Source organism: Trichosurus vulpecula, chromosome 1 (genome assembly GCF_011100635.1).
Source record: "Trichosurus vulpecula isolate mTriVul1 chromosome 1, mTriVul1.pri, whole genome shotgun sequence".
Classification (NCBI taxonomy): domain Eukaryota; kingdom Metazoa; phylum Chordata; class Mammalia; order Diprotodontia; family Phalangeridae; genus Trichosurus; species Trichosurus vulpecula.
The window spans coordinates 380,837,421-380,855,997 of NC_050573.1; the positions used below are offsets into that span (position 1 = coordinate 380,837,421).

The window sequence follows — 18,577 nt, forward strand, 5'->3', positions numbered from 1 at the left end:
AATACATACTGTGTACAAGTCATTGTGCTAATCTGGGGAGATTTAGATAAGACCTAGACTCAGTCCTCAAGGTCTAGTGAGGTGATAAGACACCAACACATAATGTATAATATTAAATGATAAGTGCACTAGAGAAATACAGAACAAAATGAAAGGTCTCCAGAACTCCAAGGTCTGCATTGTTTCTTTGTTGGGTTTGACTTTTCTTCACCAGAATTAGAATGGTGGCTGTTTTCCTAGTGTGATAGGACTAATATTTACCAGTTTTTCTGGTGCAACTTCTTTCCCTCTCCACCCTTCCCTCCCCATCCCCTACCAAAATGGGAGAAGCCCAGATCTCTCCTCCTTGTCTAATCCTTAGAGATTAGTTTTCTTTTTTCTTTTTTTTATTTTCTTTTTTTTTATTTTTAGTTTACAACACACGGTTCTACATAATTTTGAGTTCCAGATTTTCTCCCCTCCCTCCCCCCTCCCTCCCCAAGACGGCATGGAATCTCATATAACTACCACGTATAACTTCACATTAAATTAATTTATACACTAGTCAAGTTGTGGAGAAGAATTATGACCAGTGGAATGAATCATGAGAAAGAAGAAACAGAACCAAAAAAAAAAAAACAACCCAAAAACAAAAACTAAAGAGAAGAAAAAAGGGGGGGAAAAGGCGAGGATGGAGTGTGCCTCAATCTGCATTCAAACTTCATACTTCTTTCTCTGGATGTAGATAGCATTCTCCATCGTGAGTCCCTTGGAGTTGTCCTTGCACCTTGTGTTGCTGAGAAGAGCAAAGTCTGTCAGGGTTGGTCCTCACAGAATCCATATATCTGTGGTTGTGTACAATGTTCTCCTGGCTCTGCTCCGCTCACTCAGCATTATGTCGTGTAGGTTTTTCCAAGTTGTTATGAAGTCCGTATCATCCTCATTTCTTATGGCACAATAGTATTCCATTGCCTTCATATACCACAGCTTGTTCAGCCATTCCCCAATTGATGGGCATCCCTTTGATTTCCAATTCTTGGCTACCTCAAAAAGAGCCGCTATAAATATGTTTGTACATATGGGTCCCTTTCCCTCTTGTGTGATTTCTTTGGGATACAACCCTAGAAGTGGTATTGCTGGGTCAAAGGGTATGAACATTCCTGTGGCCCTTTGGGCGTAGTTCCAAATTACTCTCCAAAATGGCTGGATCATCTCACAACTCCACCAGCAATGTAACAATGTTTCAATTTTCCCACATCCTCTCCAGCATTTATCATCCTCCTGTTTTGTTATTGTAGCCAATCTGACAGGAGAGATGTGGTATCTAAGAGTTGTTTTGATTTGCATTTCTCTAATCAGTAGTGATCCAGAGCATTTTTTCATGTGCCTATAGATAGCTTTAATTTCTTCCTCTGAAAACTGCCTGTTCATATCCTTTGACCATTTCTCAATTGGGGAATGGCTTGTATTCCTATATATTTGGCTCAGTTCCCTGTATATTTTAGAAATGAGGCCTTTATCAGAGACACTAATTGTAAAGATTTTCTCGCAATTTTCTGCTTCCCTCCTAATTTTTGTTGCATTGGCTTTTTTTGTACAAAAACATTTCAATTTAACGTAATCAAAATTATCCATTTTGCATTTTGTAATGTTCTCCATCTCTTTTTGGGTCATGAATTCTTTTCTTTTCCATAAATCTGATAAGTAAACTATTCCTTGCTCTCCCAAATTACTTATAGTATCAGCCTTCACTCCTAAATCATGAACCCATTTTGACTTTATTTTGGTATATGGTGTAAGATATTGGTCTATGCCCAGTTTCTGCCCCACCATTTTCCAATTTTCCCAACAGTTTTTGTGAAATAGTGAATTATTAGCCCAGAAGCTGACCTCTTTGGGTTTATCAGAGTAGATTGCTATAGTTGTTGACTTCTCCATCTTGTATTCCTATGCTATTCCACTGATCCACACCTCTGTTTCTTAGCCAGTACCAGGTAATTTTGATGACTGCTGCTCTGTGGTACAGTTTAATATCTGGTATGGCTAAGCCACCTTCTCTAGCATTTCTTTTCATTAATACCCTAGATATTCTAGACCTCTTGTTTTTCCAGATGAATTTTGTTATTATTTTGTCCAGCTCAGTAAGATAATTTCATATTCCAGTTTCTCCTGTCTTTTAATGTGGAACCTGAGAGATCATGCATGATCCTGACTGTGGTTCCATGATATTTGAATTGCTTATTTTTGGCTGCTTGCAGTATTTTCTCCTTGAGTTTATAGTTCTGAAATTTGGCTATAATATTTCTTGGTGTTTTCAGTTTGGGATCTCTTTCAGGGGGTGATTGGTGAATTCTTTCAATGATTATTTTGCCCTCTGGTTCTAGGACCTCTGGGCAGTTGTCTTTGATAATTTCTTCGAAGATACTGTCAAGACTCTTTTTTTCATCGTGGATTTCCGGTAGACCAGTAACTCTTAAATTGTCTCTCCTGGATCTATTTTTCAGGTCACTTGTTTTCCCAATCAGATATTTCACATTTTTTTCTATTTTTTTCATTCTTTACATTTTGTTTTACTACTTTTTGGTGACTCGTAGATTCATCAGCTTCCATTTGCTCAACTCTAATTTTTAATGAGTTAGTGTTTTCATTTTGCTTTTGAGTCTCCTTTTCCAATTGGTTAATTTTGCCTCTCAGGGTGTCATTTTCTCTCTCTAGATTCTGAATCTCTGTAGCCATTTTGCCAATCTTTTTTTCCATATTTTCTTTTAGCTCCCTAATTTGGTTTTTAAAATCCTCCTTTAGCTCTTCCAGCAGTGCTTTTTGGGCTGGAGACCAGTTCACATTACCTTTTGAGATATCAGATGTATCTACAGTGTCATTGCTGTCCTCTTCCATATTGGTGTTTTGATCCTGCCTGTCTCCATAAAAGAATCTATTGTCCCCTGTTGTTTTGTGTTTTTCTTCATGTTGGTTTGCCTTTTCCTGGTTTTACAACAAATTTCTGCCTTTGGGGCTCAGGGCTCTCTGTCCCAGCTTTCTTATTCTGGGGATTGTGAGTCTAGAATTATAGCCTCCAGTTTCCTGAGGTGTTGGGGAGGGGTCTGGCTCCCTGGCGTCTCACTTCCTATGGGTGCTCTCCAGCACTGTTGCTCTTCAGCAATGGTCTCAGCTGTTTGTTGTTTGAGCTGATGTCTGGCACTTCCCCTGGGGGAGCAAGATTATGTCTGGGCTCCTGGTGTTGACCCCGGCCAGCTCTGCCCCTCTGGGACTAATGAAATTCTACTATTTGACCACTGAAGCCCCACTTCTTTCTCCTCTGTTCCAGGGTTCTTTTTTTTTTTCTGAGGAATTCTCTGGGTGAGGGGGGGAGGGATTAGAGCCATTTACCTGGCCATTATGTCTCCCAAAAGTTCAAGACGCTGCGTTTCATTCCTTTGGGCTGCAAGCCTCAGGAATTGGCCGGTGGCATTGCGCTGCCTCTCGTGGCCTCCACAGATTGCCATCCTGTGTTTGGAGGCCTAGGGATCTCCGCCGGTTTCAGGCGCCCAGCTTTCTCCCAGCCTGTCTCCCACGTGGATTTCCCGGCCGACTGCTTCCTCTTTGGTCTGGAGCAGCTCTGGACACAGAGCACTCTCCAAGCCTACGGATTCATGCCTTCGGCCTTTCAGACTCTCCCAGCTTGGAAATTTGCCCCACGTAGACTGCTTGCGGTTTCTGACTCTCTCAAATCTGCTCAAATTCACTTTTTTATAGGAATCTGACAGAGCTTGTGAGAGAGCTTTGGTAAGACGCTGTTTTCATGCAGCCATGATTAGTTTTCTTTAAAAAAAAAAAAAGACAGCTATCCCCATGACCTGATTGGCCAGGCTTTTTGTGATGCAGTTTCTTGGTCACTTAAAGGCATAAAAAAGGGCTAGCCATGGACAGTCTGGGTCCCTTATTCCTAAAGACAACAGGAATTGCCACGCCCTTCACCATATCCCATTTTAGGAGAGTATTTGTCCCTTCCAAATTGGGGAGTGAATTTGGGTGATATGTCATCCATCTTCTGCATTTCCCAACCAGTCACAAAGCATTTATTCAACGCCTGCTTGGTTCTGGGCATTGTGGTAGGTATTAGGAGTACAAAGACCCAATGAGGGGTCTTTGTCCTCAAAGCAGCAAGTTCTAACTGTTCTGTCTCATCTTTGTCCTTGTATCATGGAGAGTAGTTGGAGGAAGACTGGATTATTTTCTGGTCCTAGCATTGCCTTTAACTTGTGGGTTTAGCATTCAACCAGGTTACTTGGGTCTCAGTTTTTTTTATATTGAAGTCATAAATGTCCAGAGGCAGAGGGGATAGGAAGGCCCAGAGGTCCTTGGATTATATCAGTAGGTCAAATGACAGTGCCAGGGTCTTCAGGGCATAGAAATAGGACAAGTGCTAATACTTGGTGGTCCTCTATCTTGATGGAAAGAATGGTGTTGGTAGATCCAATCTCAACAACCAAGCCATGCAAGCAGTCTGTATGAGTTCTGGGCAGTCCAAGTTGAGGAAGAGGTTGAAAGAGGAAGCCAAGGGGGGAAAGATACCACCCATTTAAAACCATGGGTTAACTTCCCCAGACCTCAGTTTTCTCATCTATAAAGTGAAGACATTGAACTGGAAGGCTTCAGAGATTCCTTCCATCTTTAGACCTGTGATTCTATGTAATTTGAGGACTGGATGCCTAGAAAAATGGTGCAGTGTAGAGAAGTTGGGAGGAGGGAAATCTTTGGGTATGTGATTTCATTTTTTTCTTTAATTTATTTAATTATAGTTTTTAGCATTCACTTCCATAAGCTTTTGAGTTTTAAATTTTCTCTGCCTCCCTCCCCTCCGCCTTCCCCAAGACAGTGTGCAAGCTGATAAAGGCTCTACATATACATTCTTATTAAACATATTTTCATATTAGCCATGTTTTAAAGAAGAATTAGAATGAATGGAAGAAACCTCGAGAAAGAAAAAAACAAAACAAAAACAGAGTGAGAGATAGCAAATAGTGTGCTTTGATCTACATTCAGATTCCATAGTTCTTTCTCTGGATATGGATGGCATTTTCCATCATGAGCGTTTTAGAGTTGTCTTAGATCCTTGCATTGCTGAGAAGGGCTAAGTCTATCAAAGTCAGTCATTGCACATTGTGGCAGTTACTGTGTACGATGCTCTCCTGGTGCTGTTTGTTTCACTCAGCATCAGTTCGTAGAAGTCCAGATTTTTCTGAGGTCCACCTGCTCATCAGGAGGTGATTTCATTTTTAACTGCTGAGTCAGAGGTGTGAGCAGATATCCAGATGAAGATCAGTTGCTCAATCAATGAGCATTTAATCAAGCACTAGAGATTACAAAGGCAGAAATGAAACGGTCTCTGCCCTCCAGGAGCTTATATTTTATCAGGAGGAGACAATATGTCGTATATATAAAATACAGAATATAGCATAGAGATAGGGAATGGACCTACAGTTTCATTGGAATAAGGAACTTTGCGGTAAGGAAGCTCTCTCTACTAATGCAGGTCAGTGCCATCTCTACAGCTTATATCCTTGCCCAGAGGACTGAGTATCTTAAGCGATTACCTAGGGCTGTAAAAACTAGCGTGTATCAGAGGTAGGACCTGAACCCAGGTCTTCCTGCCTTTGGGGCCAGCTCCTTATCCATTATGCCAGGCTTCTGCCTATAAACAGAACATACACAACATAAAGAAAAAGTTTCAGAGCTGGGAACTGAACCCAGGTCTTCAGATTCCAAATTTTGTTTTCTCTTCAGTACTTTGTTAGAATGAGACAATGAATATATGTAAATAATCGACAAAATATAAGAGAGGGATAGAAGTGGAACTTTGATTTCATCGGTATGGGGAACTTCCTTGACCAATGCAGGTCAGCATCTTCTCCTCAACTTACAGTTTGGAGAGTTATCTAGACCATTGAGTGGTTAAATGACTCGATGGGGGTCATCTGAGAGCAGTGTTGTGGCAGCCAAGGGAAGAGAGAGTATCCATAAGGAGGGAGTTGACAGCAGTTTTAAATGGTACAGAATGGTCAAGGAGAATGAAAATCTGAGAAAATAACATTGGGCTTGACAAGTAGGAGGTCATTGGTGTCCTTGAATTGAGGAGTTATCTATAAAATAAGAACAGTGCTCTTCCTACCTTTCAATTGCTTTTGTGAGGATTAATAATAGTCATAGCATGTTTCTATAGCACTTTAAGACTTACAAAATGCTTACCTCCTATGAGATAGTGCAGGTAATATTTCCATTTTATGTTAGAAAACTAAAGCCCAGAGAAACAGCAGCATGTGACAATAAAGAACACTAACCCAGCAATACAATTTTTAGGTCTGTTTCCCAAGACAATCAGAGAAAAAGGAAAAGAGCCTACATGTTCTAAAATATTTATAGCAGCTCTTTGTAGTGGCAAAGAACTGGAAATTGCAGGGATACCCATCAACTGGGGACTGGCTGAACAAGTTGTGGTATATGATTGTGATGGAATACTACTGTGCTGTAAAAAATGATAAGCAGAATGGTTTTAGAAAAATATGGAAAGACGTGCATGAAGTAACGTGGAGTGAAACAGACACAGTCAAGGGAGTGTTGTATGTAGTAATGGCAATATTGTTTGAAGAGCAATCCTATAAATGACTAAGAGCTATTCTTTGTTATATGATCATTCAAATCAACTACAAAGGACTTAGGAAGGAAAGTGCAGTCCACCTCCAGAGAAAGAACTGATATATGGAGATATGTATTGTATGGTTCCAGATAGATACAGATATAGATATCCATAAATATCTTTATCAGATTTTGGCCTTCTATCGTGAGGTTGGGAAGGTGGGAGATGACTTGGAACTTAAAATGTAACAAAAAATAAAATTAATTTAAAAATTAATAAAAAAGACAAAACGAAACAAAAACACCACCACTGCCCCTGGAATCAAAGGAAGTGGACTCAAATCCTTCTGATTAGGTTCATTTGAATGATCTTGGTCAAGGCACTTAACCTCCAGGGACCTTATTTTCTTCATTTGTAAAATAAGGGGATTGGACGAGTTGCTCTCCAAGGTCCCCGCTACCCCCTACATCTGTGATCCTACCATACAAAGACAAAGTCGCTTGCTCTTTGTCACACATCTAGTTAAGTGTCAGAGCCAGTTTTGAAGCCTAGGTCTCCCGACACCACGCCCAGTAATCTTTCTATGAAGACATGCTTCCTTTCTGAGCAAATGAAATAATGGATGTAAAATTGCTTTGAAAAGTAGAAAGTGCCTTACACACGTAAGGGCCTCTTACAAACATGGGAAGAATTTCATGCCTGTCTTGTCTGTTCTCTCTTCTCTTCTCCCCTACCTCCCACCCCTCCTCTATCCCCGACCTCCTTCTGCCTTTCCCACCAGCTCTCCCTCAGGCTTCCTCCCTCTGGGTTTCTGAGCAGTCGTGATGGAGAACTCCTCAGCAGCTTCAGCCTCCTCCGAGGCAGGGAGCAGCCGTTCTCAGGAGATCGAGGAGCTGGAGCGCTTCATTGACAGCTATGTGCTGGAGTACCAGGTGCAGGGGCTCCTGACCGACAAGACGGAGGGCGATGGGGAGAGTGAGAAGACGCAGTCCAACATCTCCCAGGTGAGGCAGCCATGGAGGGGCCAGCGTGGGAAGAGCAGCAAGAGGGTCTGCTCTCCTATACTGGTGGTTCTTGGGATTTAAAATTTAGGAAGGGGATAGGGCAGGGGGCAGACATCATGATGAGCTCAATGGTTGTGTCATGTATTTATCACAGTGAGCTCTAGATCAGTGGTTCTCAAAGTGTGTTCTGAAGACCCCTGAGGGTTCCTGAGAACATTTCAGAGGGTCCTTGATGTCAAAACTATTTTTACAATTAGACTAATTATAATAGTATATTAATGATATATTACTATATTGACAAATTAACAACTGATACTAATTTTTCTATTAAAATACTCTTCTATTTCCCGACTACATAGCAATGTAAGGTCAGGTTTTTTTCGTGTAGTTCAACCAAAGCAATCTATCATAACAGATTAAACGCAGAAGCAGGTAGAAGAATCCAGCTATCTTCTATTAAACCAGACGTTAAAGAGATTTGCAAAAATATACAAAACAACACCACTCCTCACTAATTTTTTTTTGTTTTGGAAAATATAGTTACTTTTCATAAAACCTTATTTATAGTAACACATAATGGGTTTACTATCATTTTTAAATGAATTAGTAAATACTTTAAAATATCTGCTTTAATTTCTAATATAGTAAATACTGATAAATCTAAAACCCACATGAACAAAAGCTTTTCGAGGTCCTCAGTAATTTTTAAGAGAGTAAAGTGGTCCTGATCTGAGACCAAAAAATTTTGAGAACCACTGCTGATCCAGAGGAGTAGCACCATGTGGAACAGCAGATAATCCAGAAGCCCTTTATATTTAGCTGTGTAATTCAGTCAGAAAAATCATTCTCATATGCTCTGATAAAGTTAGATGTTTCACCTATCCTACCCTTCCCCCACAACCACCCATGCCTTCTTACATTTTCCTAACTCTAGCCTGGGGTTGGTAACTTACCACCCAGGTGGGTGTGGAAGAGAGAAGGCCATGGCCAAGCCTCAAAGCAAATGGTGGCTACTAGATGGTGTATCATAAGCATCATTTAGACCTCAGTGTAAATCAGACCTGATAATAACGAGATGGATACAATGAAAAGTCAACTTAAAGGGCCCATGATCCCAGGAAGAAAGGGTGAGGGGTCTCGGACCAGAATCTGGGTTCATCCTCTAGGACCGGGGATTCCTCACCATTTTTGTATCGTGGACCCCATTGGCAGTCCGGTGAAACCTCTTCCCAGTATGTTTTTAAATGCAAAAAATAAATACATAGCATTGCCAGGGAAATAAATTATATTAAGATACACAGTATTTCAAATACACAGTGATTCAGAAATCACAGTATTCTAAAGATGGGTTAATTGATCCCAAGAAGCCCTGCTCTGGTAAATCTGGGCATCTTAGACCCTGGGGGTCAAATAGGCAAGATCTCTGTGAGACGTGGTTTGATGTAAAGAATGTGTGATTCACGGATTCTGTTCCTGGCTCTGCAGAATAACTGGTTTGTGATATTAGACAAAACATTTAACCTCTCAAGAACTTAGTTTCCTTATCTGTCAAATGAGAATGATAATACATTCTCTACGAATTTCACAGTATTTTTCTAAGCACAAAAGGTATAGACTTCATTCAGTTATTGAGTGCCTACTGTGTACAAGGTACTCACTGTATTGCCTAGTACCTTGTCCGTAGTATTATGCTTTATAAATGTTTGTTGAACTGAATTATTTTGCAGTAATTAAAAAACGAATGTATATATAAATATGTCTGTATGTGTATCTACATATATGTATAATATAGATACATGTATACACACATACATTGTGTATATATGGATGGATGGATAGACAGACAGATAGATAGATAGATGGTTATTGTTTTTGAGTTGTTTCAAGTATAAACAGTGCTTTGATATACTGTCTAATTGCCGTCATTCACTTTGAGGCTTGGCCATGACCTCCTCCCCTCCACCACCTGCCAAGGTTATAAGTCACCAGCTCTGACTTTGTGACCTCATTTGGGATTGTTTTTGGTTTGTTTGGTTTTTTGGGGGGAGGGGGCAAAAATACTGGGACGGTTTGCCATTTCCTTCTCAAGCTTATTTTGTTAAGTGACTTGCCCAGGGTCATATAGACAGTAAGTGTCTAGGCCAGATTTGAACTCAGGAGGATGAGTCTTCCTGACTCCAGGCCCTGAGCTCTATGCACTGGCACCACCTAGCTGCCCTGTGTATGTATATTTATGTGTACACACACACATACACACACTTGGATTTTACCCCTGTTGGGCTCCATTCACATGCCTACGTAAATTCTTAACTAACCAGCTATTCCAGTCCTCCTCCCCCACTCACTCTTTCCAAGAAAAATCCAAGGAAAATACAAAGCAGTTCTATGGTTCCCACTGTGTCAAAAATAAAAACTGTCCTCCCCCCGCCCCCCACAAGTCATCTCTTAATTTCACAACGGACACTCTTTTCTTTATAGGGGTTGTGTCAGAGGGAAGCGAATGGGAGATGATTTGGCTAATATTTGTGTTTGTTTAAACCAGAGGTGGGGAACTTGTGGCCTTGAGGCAACTCATGGCTCTTTAGGTCCTCAAGTGCAGCCCTTTGACTGAATCCAGTTGGCCACATGTGGCCTTGAGGCCTCAAGGTTCCCTACCCCTGGTCTAAACTCTCTCCTGCAACCATAGACTCTTCCCATAGGTTAATGTATATTGCTCTTCTCTAAAGTAGGCCTAAACATCTCTATATTTCTCTCCCTCCCCCATCACTATCAGAAGGCTCCCTGAATTTTGCCATTTGTTTTCCTTCCTCTGAGAGAACTCAAAAAATGTCTAAACTTCCAGGAATGCTGCTCGACACTGGAGCTGCCATGCTTTCTGCACCCGCTTTTGGACAGGAGGCAGGCTCTAATGTCACGTAGGCATTAATAGCAGAGCCCAAGCTCTCTGATTCTCCATCTGGGGCTTTTCCCAGTGCACCATAGTGGCATTTTAATTAGAAATTAAAGGAATCACAGAATTTTAGGATGGTTAAAGAGACTTCAGTGACTTGGTTAGTTCATCCTCCACTCAGAAGAGAGCTCTGTCTCAAGCCCCACATGTGGTCATCTAGGGGCTTTTAAAGTTTTTCCACTTGCAGACCCCTTCAGCACTTCTTAAACAGTGGTTTGAGACCCCGTATGGGCCTTTGCTTGAAGATTGCTGGTGAGGAGGACTCTCCTCCTTCCAGAGGCAGCCCGTTACTATTTTAAATAGTTCAAAATGTTAGGAAATTTTTCCTCATGTCAAGCCTAAGTGAGTCTTTTTGCAATTTCCATCTCTTCCTCTCGGTGTCATCATCTGGAATAAAGCATGTCAAATTCCTGTTGCAAATGGCAGCCTTTCAGGCACTTGAACATAGGCGCAGTATATTGTGTCTTAGTTTTCTAGTCAAAGCTAAGCCTCTCCTCAGTTTACCCTGATGATGACATAGACTAGAAGCCCTGCACCGTTTTGTTTGCTCTCTTTTCAGTGCTCTCTGGCTTATTGGTGTCCTTAAACTGTGGTACCCAGAACTAACCACAGCATTCCCGATGTGGTCTTGGGAAGAAGTTATACAGTATAGTTATCATCTTTGTGTTCTTAGAAGCTGTGCCTCTTTAAATGAGTGAGCTGAGGGGCAGCTAGATTGTGCAGTGGATAGAACACTGGCCCTGGAGTCAGGAGAACCTGAGTTCAAATGTAGCCTCAGATACCTACTGACTATGTGACCCTGGGCAAATCACTTAACCCTAACTGCCTCAAATAAAACAAATAAATAAGTGAGTCAGCTAGGTGGCTCAGTGAAGACCTGAATTCAGATATGACTTACTGGGGCAGCTAGGTGGCACAGTGGATGGAGCATCAGTCCTGGAGTCAGGAAGTCCTGAGTTCAAATGCAACCTCAAACCTCAAATCTACTTACAAACTGTGTGCCATCTATGATTTCATCTAAGTCCATTAATTTTAAAAAAAAATTATTTTAAGTAGTACTGGACCAGGAACTATTTCCTTCCAAAATGATATTAAACTCTTTATGACTACTCTTTGAGCCTGGTCATTTGACCAAAGCCACTTCCGTTAGTCTCCTTCTCTCCATCTTTTCCTCAACAATTGCATGACAAATTTTGGCAAATACTTTACTGAAATGCTTTAGATTAACTTTATCTCTAGCCTTTCTTTGATCTACCAGTTGAGTGACTAGAGAGCAGGAATCTCCTACTTCCAAAGGCAGGCCATGACAATTTTAAATCGTTCTAATTGTTAGGAAGTTTTTCCTCACATCGAGCCTTTTTGCATTTTCTGTCTGTTCTTGTCCTATTTCTGCCATCTGCAACAAAAAAGCATTTCTTTGATCTGCCAGTTTAGAAACCCTGTCAGAAAAGGAAATAGGGTTAGTTTGGTATGTCCTGTTCTTACTGAAGCCCTGAAGCCTCTTGGAAATCATTACTTCCTTTTCTAATCGTTCTGGAATGATCTTTTAAATATAATCCATTCTAGAATATTGCCAGAAAGTCAAGTTATGCTTACTTGTCTAGAGTTTTCCATCTCTGTTTTCTTCCCTTATTTTGAAAATAAAGAAAGCATTTTGACTGTCCCCATTCCTTCATGACTTCTCCCACTCTCCACAAGCTTTCAAGGACCACTGACTACTAGTACCTTAGCAATCACATCTACTGGTTTTTCAGTAGCCAAAGATATAATTCCGAATGTGAAGTGAAATTTGAGACACCAGAAGAGGAGAGGATACAGAAAGGAGAAGTGATTTTGAATAGTCATTTGAGGATAGAAATAGGTCCCTGAGGTGAATAGAGAACATACACAGAGTAGATTTTTTGATGTGGGGATGTGTTTTTCTGCTTATTGTGTGAGTTTAATCCAGTCCAGCTCCAGAGATGAGTGAGGGGAATTTTCCTACTCCCTGTCTCTCCAACACAAAGCTTGGTGATTTTTTCCAGCATGGTCTTTTTAGAAAGAACATCAAACCTTTTTTCTTTAGGGAAGTTCTATAATTTCACCAAATTTGAGGGTTGGAAGGGCTCTCAGAGGTCTAGTCCAACAGATAGTCCCTTCCTCAACAAAAAAAGAATTCCCTCTCCATTATACCAGAAAAGTAATCATCGTGCCTCTGCCTGAAGATTTTTTTAATTACATTCTTATTTTTATTCTGAGCTTAACAAACATTCATTGGAATGGGAATTTGCTTATACATAGCATAACAGGAAAAAAAAGGTTATTTCACAAAATTACAGGTCTTTTTTGTGTACACCTAGCTTTTTATTTTTATTTTTTGTTAGGCTGCTAGGTGGCACAGTGGATAAAATGTTGGACCTGAAGTCAGGAAGACCTGATTTCAAGTTTGACCCCAGACACTTGCTAGTTGTGTGAGCCTGGGCAAGTTACTTAATCTTTGTTTTGTCAAATTATATCCGGGGTGGAGGTTGTGGGGCTTACTTTCTTCTTGATTCAGAGCCTCCTGCATACTCCAGGTCCAATGTTTCTGGAAAATATGGCACCTCAAAAAGACATTCAGGGGACCTTTTAAGATTCCTTACCAGCCTCAACTTCCTTAACTATAAAGTGGGGATAATAATAGCTCCTACCTCCCAGGGTTGTTGTGAGGATACAGTGAGTTAATATTTTGTAAAGGTTTTCACAAACCCCAAAGAACCTGCTATTATTACTTTCTTTTAACACATATAATCAGATCAATCTGTCATTTTCAGAGCTAATCTGCTTGTTTGGATTTTCTTTTGTTCTTATCTTGACATTTTAAAAGAAAGGGTACGTCAGTGACTCTCTTTTCTTTTTATTCCTACTATATTCCTGTCTCCCCTTTGCACTCCCACCACCACTCACCCCGCTAGAAAAAAAGAAAAAACCAAAGCCTTTGTGACATATGTGCATAGTCAAATTCCCACATCGTACCTGTCCAAAAATTTCTCTCATCCTGCATCTTGTCTCCATCACCTGTCTGTCAAGAGGTGGGTCCCGGTCGAAGATCTTCAGTGAGAAGATGAAACCCAGCATCGACGGAGGCAGCCCATTGCTCTCACATGCACCTCTTTCTCTTCTCTGACACTGCTGCCGCCCTGATTCAGGCCCTCGCAGCTCATGCCTGGACTATTGCAGTAGTTTCTGGTTGGTCTCCATGCTTCAAATCTTCCTCTGTTCCATTCTAGTCTCCACTGATCTGTGAAATTGATCTTCCTAAAGCGAATGCCTGTCCATGTCAGAGTTATATTTAATAAACTCCAGTGGTTCCCTATTGCCTGCAGGATCAACTATAAAATTGTCTGGTTCTTAAAGCCTTTCACAACCTGGCCCCTTACAGCCTTCTCTTCCTCCTTATACCTTACTTCCCTGCATGTATATGTACTGACCTTCTTCTTGTTCCTCAAAGGCAAAGCTTCATCCCCTCACTCGGAGCACTTTCACTGCCTCATGCTTTTGATTCTCTCCTCTGTTTCCATCTCCTGGCTCCCCTGGCTCCCTTCAAGTGTCAGCCCAAATCCCACCTTCTGCAAGAAGCCTTTCCCAGGCATCCTTAATAGTGTCTTCCCTCTGAGATTACTCCTAAATTATCCTAAAAAGTTTTTGTTTGTACATCACCCTCATGACCAACAACATCATGCATCTGTAAGCTGGTTGACAGGGTTTGGGGGTCTCTACTGAATTGTACATACCTGTATGCAGGCTCGAAGTGAGTTTGTGTTCAGCAGCATTAGCAGGAGTGATCATTTATTTCAATGCCTCAGAAAAGGCACATTTCCATCTCTAAGGGTCCTCCCTTTATTAATTACACCTTAGTAGATTGTTTCATAGATGGCTGTAGCCAGAAGAAAAAAAAAAACTTCACCTTTAGGCCAGCCTTTTGATGATGAGCCTCTTTGAACTAAGCTGGGCCGGTCTTGGCTCACGTGTACCTGAAGCCTTTCCGACTTGCTAGGATCTCCCTGGGCCTGTGTTTTTCCAACATGGCCTTTGAGAATCCAGGGTCACTATACAACGATGGGGCATCAGAGATCTGTGTGACAGACGGTCACTCTTCAGCATAATCCTAGAGGATACCTCTACTCCCCACATCCCTTTTAGATATGAATAGTCAAAGTCTTTCAGACTGGTAAAGATATGGTTAATTCAGAAACCCATTTCCCTACCTAGTGAGTGTTTTCTGATGTTCTAAGTTATGCTGACTGTCCTAGAACCTCTCTTAGCATCGATGTTGGACAGAATGGAATAGATACCTATTGAGACACAAAGCAAGTTTTTCTTCTGCTGCTCCTAGATTTTTCGAAGGATGCTCTCTTCAGTCTCTCGCTTCTTATTGGGGGAGATTTCCTCCATGGGAGCCTAAATCCTGAATGGGTTTCTTAGGAGGGAGCCAGTTTGGTGTGACCCTGGCCAAATCTAATTTGCCTCAGGCAACTTGCAAATGACTATATAGACAAGTCATCAATGGAGTTTCCACGCTGGGACTTGCCTACAACAGTAAAATTAGGGCCTGAGACATAAATGTGGTTTATTCATTTCTTGAATATATATTGCTTGGAGGTGGCCCATTAAGGAGGCTGGGATGAGGAAATCTGGAATTAAACAATTGCTGGAGATAGATAATGCATCCTTAGAAAATCAAGTTGTTTTTCCTTGAAAAAAACACCTAGCGAGGAAGGGTTTCTAGTTATAATGTCCAAATGAAGATGTAAAGGCACAACCTGACCTTGTGGATGTAGAGAATCTGAAAGTTATGAGTGGGCAGGGCCGGATGAGGCCCACTGTCATGTGACTTTGATCCTGTTTTCTCCCCCTCACAGTGGCCTGTGGACTGCAATGACCAGTTGGATGGCAGTTGTTCATCCTCCCAAGGGAGAGGCCCCTCTCAACAGGTAAGGAGAAATCACTTTTGCTCAGGTGAGCGTCTGCTCTGTGTCTGGTAGGTTTTGCACACTCTTGAGTTGACCAGCTGCTGAGGTTGGTCCTCTTGGGGGACGTCTCACCAGGCTAGCGGAGCCTTTGTTGACTACCCCACATCCCTTCCTTCTCAACATTCACAGAATGGGAGTCAGAAGGGGCCTTTGAGATCATCTTACAGACGAGGCAATGATGGTTCTCCAAAAGGGTTGCAATTTGCCCACGTCACAGAGTTTGTTTGTAGAAGGGCCAGGACTGGAAATGAAGCCAGACCTTTTGAGTTCCGCGTCCAGTACTGTTACTTATCACTCATTGTCTCATACTGTTAATAAACTTTTTAAGTAACTGTAAGAGTATTATGCATATTGACCACACACGTATAACTGAAATCAAATTGCTTCCTTTCTCAACGAGGGAGGGAGAGAATTTGGAACTCAAAATTTTAAAAAAACGAATGTTAAAATTGTTTTTACATGTAATTGGCGTGGTGGGTGGCGATAAAATATTAAATAATGAAAAAGGGAGAAAAAAAACAGTAGATGTACCTTTAAAAAAAAAAAGAGGTTTAAGCGTTGAGTAGGGGCTTGAACTAGGTGACTTCTGAAGATCCTTCCAACTCCAGATCTGTGATCGTAGCTTCCCTGCAGTCAGATGTTGTATGATGCAGACATTGAGGTGGCTGGGTTGTGTATAGTGATTAGACTGCTAAGCCCAGAGTCAGCAGGACCTAAATTCCAATGTGGCCTCAGATACTAACTACGTAATCTTGAACTTAGCCTCTGTCTTCCATATGTGTAAGATAAGGATAATAACGACAATACCTACCTCCCAGGGTTGTGAGGATGAATGGGATAATGTTCATGAAACACTGTGCAAACCTTAAAGCACCGTATAAATGCTAGTTATTATTATTATCACTGTTAGCTATTATATATAGTACCGCTCTGTCCTGCCAAGGGCTTACATTGGCCTGGATGTGCCAGAAGTTCTCAGTATGCAATTGGTAAATGGACTATAGTGGCTTATTTTGTGTATGTTCTGTGTGTGTGTGTGTGTGTGTGTGTGTGTGTGTGTGTACATATATATGCACTTAAGTCTTTTTTCGGTCACGTCTGACTCCTTGTGAACCCATTAGGGTTTTCTTGGCAAAGGTAATGAAATGGTTTGCCCTTTCCTTCTCTAACTCTTTTTACAGATGAGGAAACTGGGGCCAACAGGGTTAAGTGCCTTGACCGGGGTCCCACAGCTAATTAAGTGTCTGAGGACAGATTTGAATTCACCAAGATGAGTCTTGCTGACCCCAGGCCCAGCCTTCTATCCACTGCATAGCTGCCACACACACACACACACACACACACACACACACACACACACACACACACACGTATAAATATATATTGTCTATTTACATGTATGTGTTGTATATTTGTGTTCGTATACATACACATATCAGAAAGCACTCTTTAACCACACACATTCCTCCTCACCAGATAGAATATAATTTCCTTGAGGGAAAGAATTTATTTAACTTTTGTCTTTGTATTTCCAGCACCTAGCATAGTGATGGGCACACAGTAGGTACTTAATAAATGCTTATTGAATTGTTTGATTCATTCTATTAAAAGTCCCTTGACTCCTGAAACAAGAGAATGCGCTTAAAATTGGCAGAGCAAGAATCAGCCTGGAGATTTTAAGCAAGGGAGCCAGAGAGCTCTTTGATTTGGGAGCATGGCAGCTAGACCCAATGAGTGCTTGATAATAGACATTTAAAATACTATAGTCCTCATCAAGAGGCAGCTTGGCATAGTAGACAGAAAGCCAGCCTTGGAGTCAGGAAAATAGGGGTTCCAGGCCTGTCTCTGATATACAGGAGCCTGTGACCCTGGGCAGAGTCACTTAAGCCCTTGGGGCCCTGCCTGCTTCTCTGATACCCTTAGGTTGCTAACAGTCATGGTGCTGCATTAGGAAAGTGGGTTTGAGTGTCTGTGTGTGTGTGTGTGTGTGTGTGTGTGAGAGAGAGAGAGAGAGAGAGAGAGAGAAACAGACAGACAGACAGACAGATAGAGAGAGATTACTTAAGTCATCAGAGAGATCTCATAGCCTTTCCTGGTATTCAGGACTATTTGCCCAGTTTGGTGGTTTTTCAAGTTGATGGCGTTTCTCAGGGGTATGAGTTGGATACTAATTTTGGAAACTCCATTGTTAAATCTTTGAGGGGATCATTTAGAACCTCAGAATTAGGTAAATGTTACAAATCAGAGCTGGATTTGTTGTTTTGTGGATTGTCTAGGCTTAAGAAAGTGATGGAGAAAATATTAATGCAGATTAAATTTATAAATGTGTTATTGTGCATACTTTTTTTTTCTGGAGAGCCAGTTGTTAAACATTTACTGGCTAATTGCTGCTTTCTTACTTTCCTTGTATTGATTAACCCTTGGACCTTGCCCTACCCCCTTTCAGTATTAAAAGATTTGGAAGGAACCTTATAAGCCACAGAATTCATCTAGTCACAGGAACCACCTACTTAGAGATAGAAGGGACCTTCGAAGCTATCTAGTTCAAACTCATTATTTCATAGATGAGGAAACTGGGGCCCAGGAAGGGCGTAAAACTTGTCTGAGGTCACACAGGTATTAGGAAAGATAGGATTTGAACCCAGGTCCTTTGATCTGAGGGTCAAAGCTCTTTTCCAAAGGGCTTAGGTGACTTGCTTCAGGTCACATACATAGTATGTGGCTGTGCCAGAGTTTGAACCCAGAGCTTCTGATTTCAGACACAATACTTTTTGCCATTACAAATACACTCTCCTGCTGTATTACTCTGGTTGCCATTTTAATCCAGTCTGCCTGCTTGGGTTCCAAAGGTCAGTCATTATGGATGGAAGGCCAGCAATGAACCTTTTTCTGGGTCTTAGAGAGGTAGGACGGGGACAAGAGTGGGGGTTGGATGGTGAAAATTCAGGAATGACTCAGCAGGCTTTGTAGTTATTTGGGAACAGAAGGGTTATAGGATAGAAGTACCTCAAAGCAAGAA

General features: G+C 41.3%; 1 protein-coding gene across 5 annotated transcripts in view; it reads left to right on the top strand.

Annotated features, from left to right (window-relative positions):
- The window catches only part of CTIF (cap binding complex dependent translation initiation factor), a 495,423-nt gene that overhangs the window by 127,937 nt on the left and 348,909 nt on the right, over positions 1–18,577 (top strand). For all 5 annotated transcript variants that reach the window (XM_036756570.1, XM_036756603.1, XM_036756578.1 and 2 more), the window contains 2 exons: positions 7,395–7,617; positions 15,448–15,519. In XM_036756570.1, coding sequence (XP_036612465.1) covers positions 7,438–7,617; positions 15,448–15,519 — 252 coding nt within the window. In that variant the 5' untranslated portion in view covers positions 7,395–7,437. The remainder of the gene's footprint in view (positions 1–7,394; positions 7,618–15,447; positions 15,520–18,577) is intronic.